This window comes from Prosopis cineraria, unplaced genomic scaffold (assembly GCF_029017545.1).
Source record: "Prosopis cineraria cultivar Desert tree isolate PC_DT_omini unplaced genomic scaffold, ASM2901754v1 PC14, whole genome shotgun sequence".
NCBI classification, from domain to species: Eukaryota; Viridiplantae; Streptophyta; class Magnoliopsida; order Fabales; family Fabaceae; genus Prosopis; species Prosopis cineraria.
In genome coordinates this window covers 6,146,277-6,156,390 of record NW_026555345.1, presented here as the reverse complement: position 1 = coordinate 6,156,390, position 10,114 = coordinate 6,146,277, and the positions used below count along the sequence as shown (strand labels likewise).

General features: G+C 29.4%; 1 protein-coding gene across 1 annotated transcript; it reads left to right on the top strand.

The window, feature by feature from the left end:
* Positions 1-1,817: 1,817 nt before the first annotated feature.
* LOC129293799 (cystinosin homolog) lies at positions 1,818-9,130 on the top strand. The gene is made up of 11 exons (XM_054931907.1): positions 1,818-1,928; positions 2,080-2,233; positions 4,197-4,363; positions 4,502-4,652; positions 4,727-4,816; positions 4,921-5,045; positions 5,217-5,259; positions 7,524-7,641; positions 7,725-7,774; positions 7,852-7,974; positions 8,791-9,130. Exons 3-11 carry the CDS (start codon positions 4,245-4,247, stop codon positions 8,848-8,850), a joined length of 879 nt encoding a protein of 292 aa, XP_054787882.1. The 5' UTR covers positions 1,818-1,928; positions 2,080-2,233; positions 4,197-4,244; the 3' UTR covers positions 8,851-9,130.
* The last annotated feature ends 984 nt before the right edge of the window (positions 9,131-10,114 follow it).

The following is a 10,114-nucleotide window of genomic DNA, read 5'->3' as shown; positions in this document are numbered from 1 at the left end:
GGGGCAAAGGCTCCCTTATCCCCACTACATTTGTCCAAACTCACCTATTCGCCCCTCTCCTGAGAACATGCTATATCTAGACTATCCTAATTAAATTTGAATAATTAATTTATAAAAAATATAAAATTTTTAATGTTAAATATAAATAATTCATATTAAATATGGAATGTTGAAACTGTTAAACATATTTATTAATTTTGACCATTTATATAAATTTCTTATTTTAATAAATATAAAAAATAAAAAATATTAAATTTGAAGATAATCTAGATATAATCTCTCCTCAATAAAGTAGCGGACGCCTTCAATGAAAGGAAGCTAAATCCAATTCTCCTCAATTTATATATGAATATTTTATTTATTTATAGATTAATATTTTTGCTTGAATATTATCCTTTTCAGTTTATATATTAATTATATATTAATATTTTTATTTATTATTTTAATTAAGATTGGATTGACTCCAATTTAACTACAGGTGCACCTTGAGTGGCCTGAACAGAGTGTGTGTGTGTGTTTTGTTGGAGCAAATGAACAATGGATTTAATGGCGGATTTATTGGCTTTGCCCCCCACGTGCCCATACGGTACCCCGGCAATCTTTTCATGGCATGCATGTGGGTTGCGGCAAAGATTCAGAATTACTTCCAGTTTAAAATGTACGGTTTTTCCCCCATCAAATATAGACTTTTTTTTTACAATAATTCATATATTAATAACATTTTTATTTTCATAAAAATAAATATTATTTTTATTTTTTGTTTTGATTTATGATTAATGAGAAGAATATTATAAATCTATAGGCACAATAGTTTAAGTTAATAAATATAAGGAATAAATTGAAATTTTTTTACAAATAATAAATTATTTAAAAGTGAGAAAGAAAAAAATAAGAAAAGACTTATAGACATGTTGTAAATCCAACCAATAAAAGCCAAATTCAAAGAAATGATTATTTTTAAAGTATATAGTACTTTAAAAATTTATTTAGATTTTAATAAAATATGTTAAAAATAAAGGAAAATTATGAATATGTCCAATACAGTATACTTATTTACAATTAAATCTCATAAAATTTAAAAACTATAGTTAAATCTCTTGAAACTTGAGTGTAATTTATAACTGGAGTACAAAGACAATACTGCCCCTATTAATTTGGTTTTTACTTACAACCATAGATTCAAAATTTACAAATCAAATTTTTTATTTAACACTTGACATAATATATAGTCTTTATAAAGTAAATTATGTTTTCTTAAGCTATAAATATAGGCCTTACAAAGTTAATTATGTTTTCTTAACCTATAATTACATGGTGAATTATGAATTTTACATCTCAATGAGACCATTTATAACCTTGAGTAGATATAATTAACTCCACAGAGACTCAATATTATATAAAATGTTAAATAAAAAATTTAACTTGTAAAATGTAAAGTTGCATTTATAAATAAAAGCCAAATTAACAAAGATAGTATTATCTTTATATTCCAACTATAAATTATACTTGGTTGCACTTTTTGAATTTTACGTGTGCGAACCCATTCATAATTTTTCTTAAAAATAATTTATAAATAAGGTGAGCTCAGAGATTCTAGTAACCTAACTCTATTTTCAAAGGCCGTCCATATGACCATGTGAAATTTCGAAAGATTTTTCAAGATTTAATTTCATTTAAAAATGTTGGCGACAAGTTTATTTTATTTGGCTTTTTTATTGTGAAAGATGGATTTTTGTTTTCTAGCGATTGGCTTTGGATCTGGTGCAACGAAAGATGCCGAGACTAGAATACAAATATTTGGCCTCTCTCATTTTCTCTTTCCCTTGATCAGAAGAGGAGCAAGAAGATGACGCATATAAAAGCTCAACAATGGCGTATACAAACTTTCTCCACCATGGATGTGACTGAAAAACAAAGCTTTTGCTTAGGTGAGCTTTACAAAAGTCAATGCTCTTCATCTTACCTACCAACCTTGGCCGAATAATTTCTTCTTCTTCTAGTTTTTTTTTTTTTTTTGGTCAAAGCAGATTAGTTTCTTATTAGCTGGTGAGCTTTTGCATTCGGGCTATGTCGTTGCAGATTTCGATTATCAGAAGAGATAGATGATGAATAACATGAATGCAAAATGTGATTCTGACGTCAAATGTGAGATGATGAACTGAGGGCTGGAATTAGTGCTTCAAATTGAAGTTGGCTTGTTTGTTAATTGGAATAAGAGTTACTGTAACCAGAGGTGAGAATTCCCCTTTCATTTCTGATTCATTTTGGACTATTTTAGAAATTCAATTATTGCCTTGGTATAGTGCGGGTATGGTTGTGATTGGTGTAATTTGACCATTTGAGCGTCGTTAGTTTGTATTATGCTCCTAAAGATGTTGGAATGTTACTGTGGAATGAGGATATGTATTATTGCTGAGCTTTGGCACTGCGTTCTGGTATTATCCTTAATTTTGATATTGAAATTCAATTCTGAAGCTGGATAGGACTGGATTCAAATGCAATTTTGGCTAGAGATATAATTGTGCTGTTGTGCGTTTTCATTTTTGATAAAATTTTGAGCAACTTGTTTGTTATATATATAGATATTGATATTGATATTGTGGATTGATGATTATATTTTCTTTGCATGCGTTTTGACAATAGTCCAAATACAATTAAGGTAATGAAAATGAGATATACAATTGGCATAGAGCAATTGTTCTATATGGCAATTAACAGATCTCATGTGGTGTTTGATATTTTCTACATGCATAATTAGATTATTTTAAAATAAAGTCTATAACATGGATTAACTTGTACTCCGCAGGTTGTGGGTTTGGTGGGATGGCTTAGCATGGCCCGCATTCTTTGCAAGTTGAATTTTGCCAATCCATACAACTCGTAACAGATTGCCGGGTTATAGCAGGCCAACCCGCAAGTAAAAAAAAAAAGTATTTTTTTTATAATTTTTATAAATTTACCTTTTTTGTTATTTTTCAAGGTAAAAAAAATCATATATTCCCTCTAAAAATTATAAATTTACCTCCTTTTAATTAAGACATGCTTATATTACCACTTAAATGTAAACTAATTTAATTTTGTGATCTTTTCATTCTCTAGTCTTTTACATGACTAATTATTATTATACATATATGAATTAATATAAATGTTTTGTCTATCCCCTTTTCTCTTCATCTTATTTTAGCATTTTTGCTACAAAATTAATGCTTCAATTTAAAATACCAATTCTTTTTTTAAAAGAAAATAATGATGATTTATACTCTGACTATTAAATTACTACTCATAATACATTCAGTTCATATCACCTAAATATTGTAATATCTCTGTATCTGTTTTTTGTTCTTTTATGTTCAAATTAAGATGATAATATATATGGTTAGCACTTCATAAATATGTTTAATTTTTTAAATAAAAAGGGCAACTAAACTTTTTTCATAAATATGTTTAATTTTTATTTGCTAACTTGGATAGTACTATTTTGCAAACAAGATAATTTAAATACGCTATTATATGAATGAAGTAAAGTATAATAAAATATTTTATTCAATATTATCTTGATCACATTTAGATTATATTATATCACTACTTAAACATGAGTAGTGTGTTTTTATTATTTTTTGTAATAATTTAAACTTGAATTAAATAAATGTAAAAGTATCAAGTACTTAGATCACAATTCCATGCATGTTTTCTTTGAATACTTTATTTTAAACTTAATCTTATTTACTTTTTTAAAACCCAACCTGCCAACTTACGGGTTAGTCCACTGCGAGTTTAAGTTATGTGGGGCAAGCCAAAATCGCCCCACATATAATTGAACCAATTTTTTTAACCTAACCCATAACTTTTTTACAGGTTGGGTTGCTTACCAGGTCTATTCAAAAGGTTAGTGTTAACATAGTGTATATAGCATTGTACTAGATAATGTCATAAACTCTATACCTTTAAATAAGAGAGAAGTATAAGGAGATAATTTCTTCTCTACTCAACCAAATTTTATTCATTCTTTTTATGCCCCTTTTATCTTCAAAGTGACATTATCTAGTACATAGTATTGTATTAGATCATGTCACAAACTCTATACCTTTAAATAAGAGAGAAGCATGAGGAGATAATTTCTTTCCTACTCAACCAAATTTTATTCATTCTTTTTATGCCCTTTTTATCTTCATAGTGACATTATTGGTACTTGGTAGGCTTCTTCAGGATAAAAACCTCAACCAAGCAAGCACTCCACATCAAAAATGGCATCTTGGAATTTAGTCCCACTTCATGTGTCATATGAAGTTTTGGGATGGCTGACTTTTATTTGCTGGTCTATCAGTTTCTACCCACAAGTTATCCTAAATTATCACAAAAAAAGGTTATAATAAAATGTACCAACTTCTTCCTTCATTTATTATCATTCCACAAATACAATCCCTATTTATGCATGCTTTTACTCTTTTCCTTTTACCATTCTAATTTGCCTCAATTTGATGAAATGGTTATTGGATTTCAGTGTTGTTGGATTGAACTTTGATTTTGTGGTGTTGAATCTCACTAAGCACACATCCTATTTGTTATACAATGCATCTTTATACTTCAGCTCTACTATTCAGAAGCAGTACAGAGACAAGTATGGTCAAAAAGAGATTAGTTCCATGTACAGTGTGTTTATAAATGCCAATTCAAAGCTTATGGCTTTGGTATTTAAAAGCAACATTAAATTTCATTTGTGTTTCAGATGATACCTGTAGCAGCAAATGATGTTGCTTTCTCATCTCACGCTGTTTTGCTCACCACTCTTACCTTGTTCCAAATTACCATCTATGAAGTATTATACTCTATTTTCATTAAGCTTTTTGTACTTTCAATTTTTGTCTATTTTTTGAATTCTCGGTTATTGTTCAAATTTCTTACAATAGTTTGCTGTTATAGCATGGAAATCAGAAAGTGTCTAAAATAGCTTATGGAATTGTGGTTGCCGTGTGGTTGATCGGTGTAATCTGCTTCTTCATAACTTTATCTACACACCATTGGCTCTGGCTTCTCTCCATATTCAAGTATGTTGTGCTTCCTTATTTGAGCTACCTTTTATATAACATTAGTTTTTTTTACATTCAATTGCTAACTTCATAGATCTTACATTATACGATTACATGCTGTGACACATGAATATTTATTAAGGATTGATTTCCTTTTAATTAATTATGTGTAAATTAACCATTTTTCAGTGGCATTCAAGTTTGTATGACGACGATAAAATATATTCCCCAGGTCAGGATTTATTCCAATTTTTGTACTCGACTTCTTTTATGGAAGTTATATTGCAATGAACATGTTCACAAAACTGAATGTTAAAATTCATATTTCTAATGATAATGAACATAACAACAATGATAATAAGCCATATCCAATCAAGTAAGATCAATTATAATGACCAACAACAAGTCGTTTCTCATTAGATAGGGTTGGCTGTATGAATTGCACGATGCTATTGTGCTTTATTATCAACCAAAATTTTAGGAATAATGTTAATTAGGAGGGCTTGTTCAATAATTTCCACAAGTGTTCTTTTTTATCTTTCTCTATCTCTCTTTATAGAACTTAAGATTATCCATTCTATTCTCATCATAAGTACCTCTTATGACCTTCTCTGTATATGTCTAAACCATCTCAAATGATTTTCTATCATTTTTTCTTCAATAGATGCCATGCCCACTTTTTCTCATGTATGCTCATTTTAGATTTTATCTTTTTGTGCATGCCCATACGTCTATATCAACACTCTCATCTCTGCTACTTCAACTTTATGCTCTCATTATCTCTTTAAAGCCCAACGTTCACTACCCTACAATAGCTAGTTTTATAACAAATCAATAAAACTTCTCTTTAAGTTTATTAGGTATCATTTGATCACAAATAACTCATTTAGCTTGTATCTAATTAAACTATCCATCTTGTATCCTATATGCAATATCCCTATCAATTTTCCTATCATGTTAAATAATAACTTTTAAATATCTAAATTTTTTCACTTGAGGTATAATCTGATCTTCAAATTTTACTTCTAAATTACTACTGACTAACCACTTATCAAAACTACAATGCAAATATTCTATTTTACTCTTACTCAAGTAGAAACCTTTTAACTCTAAGGTCCTCCTCTATAACTCAAGTTTGCAATTAATCTCTTCTCTTGTCTTTCAATAAGAACTATATGATCTGTAAAAGGCATGCCTTTAGGGATTTCCTCTTAAATATGTTCAATCAAAATATCTAGAACCAAGTTAAACAAATAAGGACTCAAAAATGATCCCTTATGTTGTCCAATCCTTATAAGATCAACTATATGGACCATTCAACACTATTGTAATTTATCAATAATCAACTCTTTAGATTATTATTATTATTCATCGATATAGATCCCTTCAATAAATTTTTGGAGTGCCTTTCATGGCCTTCATCTACCACTCTTCTCATAGGATTAAATACCAAATGCTCAACTCTCATCATTGACACTTAGTGGTATGTGTTAGCCGAGTTGGGTAGGATATCACTCCAGCTCAGTGTCTTGCTTAAAGTAAATATTGGGCCAACTTGATGCCCTAATGGTTAGGACCTTTTGGGCCCTTACTCGAATTTTTTTTAAAAAATAAAACTATAAAAAAATTATTCATAAAAAAATAATTACTATCATTTGAAATACATGCCTCTCAAACATAGTATTAAGAAAAAAAATTATTTTTAAAATTGTATATGTGTACAATTTATCCATTACTTTTTTATTATATAAATTTAATGAAATCAATTTAAAATTTAAAATTAAATTAAAAGCATAATCATAGAAAATCTCCATGATAATTATGAAATCAATATATTACAAAAAAATACTAAGAAAATTTATACAATAAATCAATTAACATTAACAAAAGAATGAAAAAAAATTAAAAAAATATATAGCATGAGGCTAGGTTAGGGCTGGCTAGACTCTACCTTAGTGCCTGGCCTAAAGCCCATCTTGACTAGCCCAAATGACTCAAGCATAACTTAGTTGATTGGGCTATTGGGTTGCATGCATAGCTTTACTAATACCTCTAACAACCTTTTTTGGCATGTGTTCAAACCACCTAAGCTCATTTTCTATCATTTTCATGTTAACAAATGCCATGCAAAGTTTTTCTTATAAAAAAAATATTATGAATCTTATTCTTTCTTATATGATTATACATCCATCTCAAGAATCTCATATCTGATACCTTAATTCTTTACTCTTGTTAGTCCTTCAAGGGCTTAAGATAATACATATCTTTTATTTGAGCTTGAGACTAGTTGTAAAACATAAGTAAAGATTGACAACCATATTTCCAAACAAATCCAAATTCATAATGTATTTTAGAACCCCCTTTTCTTTTACTTGGCTTTGACGTGTTTGAAGATTGTTCTTTATTCTTTTAGCTGGTAGACTACTATTGACAAAAAATGCATTGGCTAAGGCCACCTCTAGTCCTCCACTTGTAACTACTGAGTTATGAATATAGGCTATGATGAACTTTATAAGAAAAAGTACAATAGGCTGGAGCATTGAGAACATCCAACTTGATTTTTCTGGAAGCGTTGGAAACTATGCTCAAATGGTTATGCAATCGATAGATCAAGGTTTGCATTGAAATCTCCTTTAATTATAAAGCATGAATCTTTCTAAGTCTATAACATATTAGTGACAAAATTTTAAACCTCAGGTTCTTGGGTGAACTTATATGGAAATATAGGAAAAGTAATGCTATCTCTGGTATGGATCATTCTCTTACCCTAACTTATATGAAATGGCAATGAAGTGATAATAGTGATGTATTTTGACAATCGCAGGTTTCTTTATTCTTTGACATTATGTTCATGATCCAACATTATGTGCTGTGTCGACACGAAAAAGGCCCAAACTCAAAGACTCCTCTTGAAGTTGAGATTGCCAAGTCTATTGATAGACCAATGGTAGATAATATAAGCATATGGTAGAAAAGTTAATATATTTTAAGGCAGTATAATTTAGTTCCCAAGATATATATCCATAAAAGCATTTCATATGTCTTAAAAACATTCACTATATATCCTTAAATATTTAGTGCTATCAACTTTTATGAGATTCTAAATATGTGTGCTTTTCTATTGAATTTTGTCACAATGAAGGTAACTTGATATTTTGATATCTTATTGTTTAAAGGAAAAGGGCCTAAGATATTGTCTTCCCTAATTTTTTATACCCAATATCTAGATTCCTTGAAATCTAAGAAAGCAATGTATGAAAAACTCCCAAAAAATCAAGCTTTTAGATAGCACACATGAGAAAATATAGTATGAAAAAACTTGATTTTATTCAAAAGAAGTTCCAAGTGACAATACTATTATGCTTAGAGTATCGTGTAGACATAATATTAGGGCATTAATTATATGATCTATGGTTTTCAAACATTTCTTGTTGAAACTAAAATTGACAAATGTTATGCTATTTGCTCTGCATTTTTAATGATATTTGATATATTTTTAAGAGTTATTTGGGGAGCCATCAATACATTTTAGGGATATTTTGATTCATTTTCTATGGAATTGGACTCATTGATATTTTTTTTTAGAATTATTGTCAAATATTGATAACTGAATAGGCTGTTGATGTTGATAGAGCATATTGAAATAGTGTAATTCATGTAGTTAGTCCCACTTAATAGGATAAGGCCAATTGTAAAATTAAGTAAAAATTAGTTCAAATCAAGCAAATATTCTTTTTCATTAATTTTCATGTGGTAATCTCAGGAGTTATTATTAAAGGAAGTGGAGATAGAAGAAATTGAGGAGTGGTCTATGGTGCCATAACACAAGCATTGTGATGCCGTAGCTCAATAGCAAGAAAACAATGATGATGTTCTTTGGTTTTGTAGTACTAGATATAAATGCATAGCCTTACTTATACACAAATTTTGAGGATTTCTTCTATATAATTAGAGCATTTTCTTCATTTTGCTCATTCTTGACTTGAGAGGAGGCTTGGGGCTTAAATGAAGGTAAATTAAATTAAGGCTTGGGAATGTAAAAAATTGGCAACACGAATAGAAATTGGGTATTGATTACTAGTTTCCTCTTTCTTTTTTCTTCACTCCTATATCTTTTATTTTATGTTTGGTTGGCTTTGTATTTCGTTCATCTGAATGTTTAATTTATGTAGCAAAACCTTTGCTTTAGGTTGTTATAGCTTGTAGATGGATTAATAGATTATAATTTCTACCTTTATTTGAGTTAATATTATGTTTGTTGATTCAATTATATGCCTATATTAAAATAAGGGGAATCTGATTGAGGCATATTTTGGTGTTTGCAAGGAGTCCAGGGATAGGAAATCTAGACTAGGCCTTCAATTTAATCATGTAGCTTGTATGATAGGAATACACCTACCAATCCTACATGGTTTACATTAGGCTTATGCTTAGTTAAGTTTGGTCAAGTAATCACCTAAGAAATTAAAGGTTAATATGATTGGAATGCTCGTCGTGGATCAGAAGGTGCTAATGAGAAATTAAGAGACTTAAACTAATAATTAACAAATATAACTTTAACTGCAATTAAAGGAGGAAGTTAAACACTAAGGCATAATCAAGGCTATAATAATCCAAGTCAACACTTGAGTATTACAATCACCCTTAACATTGACCATATCATGCTTCCTCATTGTAGCTAAATTTAATTTCCACTTGATCTTTGTTCTAACTTGTGTCTTGCACAAATTAAGCGAACATGATAAGTTAATGCTCAACTGGGTTGTAATAAAATATTTATAAAAACAATACTTTACTTATCAATTGATTACTTGATATGGCTCATTCGTTTGTGGAAATATAGGTTTTAACATATTTCATGCCAATCGTATGTTTTTAAGGTGGAAGACAAATTAGCTTCATCTTTTTTCTTTAGTAAAATATGCCTTTTTAAGGATTCTTTAGCCTACCTCAGTGATTGTAGATGGAGAAAGGTGTACTTTGCACCCCAAGTTTGCATCATCAATCTTTGATATAGCTTTAGATTAAAAGAAGCTTGAACTTGCCCTACCCACAATTGTTGTTAAAACACACCTCACAGTTTCTGG

Coding starts and splice junctions, on each gene's coding strand:
- LOC129293799 (XM_054931907.1), top strand. CDS start 4,245: ATGGCATCTTGGAATTTAGTCCCACTTCATGTGTCATATGAAGTTTTG. Junction 4,364..4,501: donor CTAAATTATCACAAAAAAAG/GTTATAATAAAA, acceptor ATTGGATTTCAG/TGTTGTTGGATTGAACTTTG. Junction 4,817..4,920: donor TCCAAATTACCATCTATGAA/GTATTATACTCT, acceptor TTGCTGTTATAG/CATGGAAATCAGAAAGTGTC.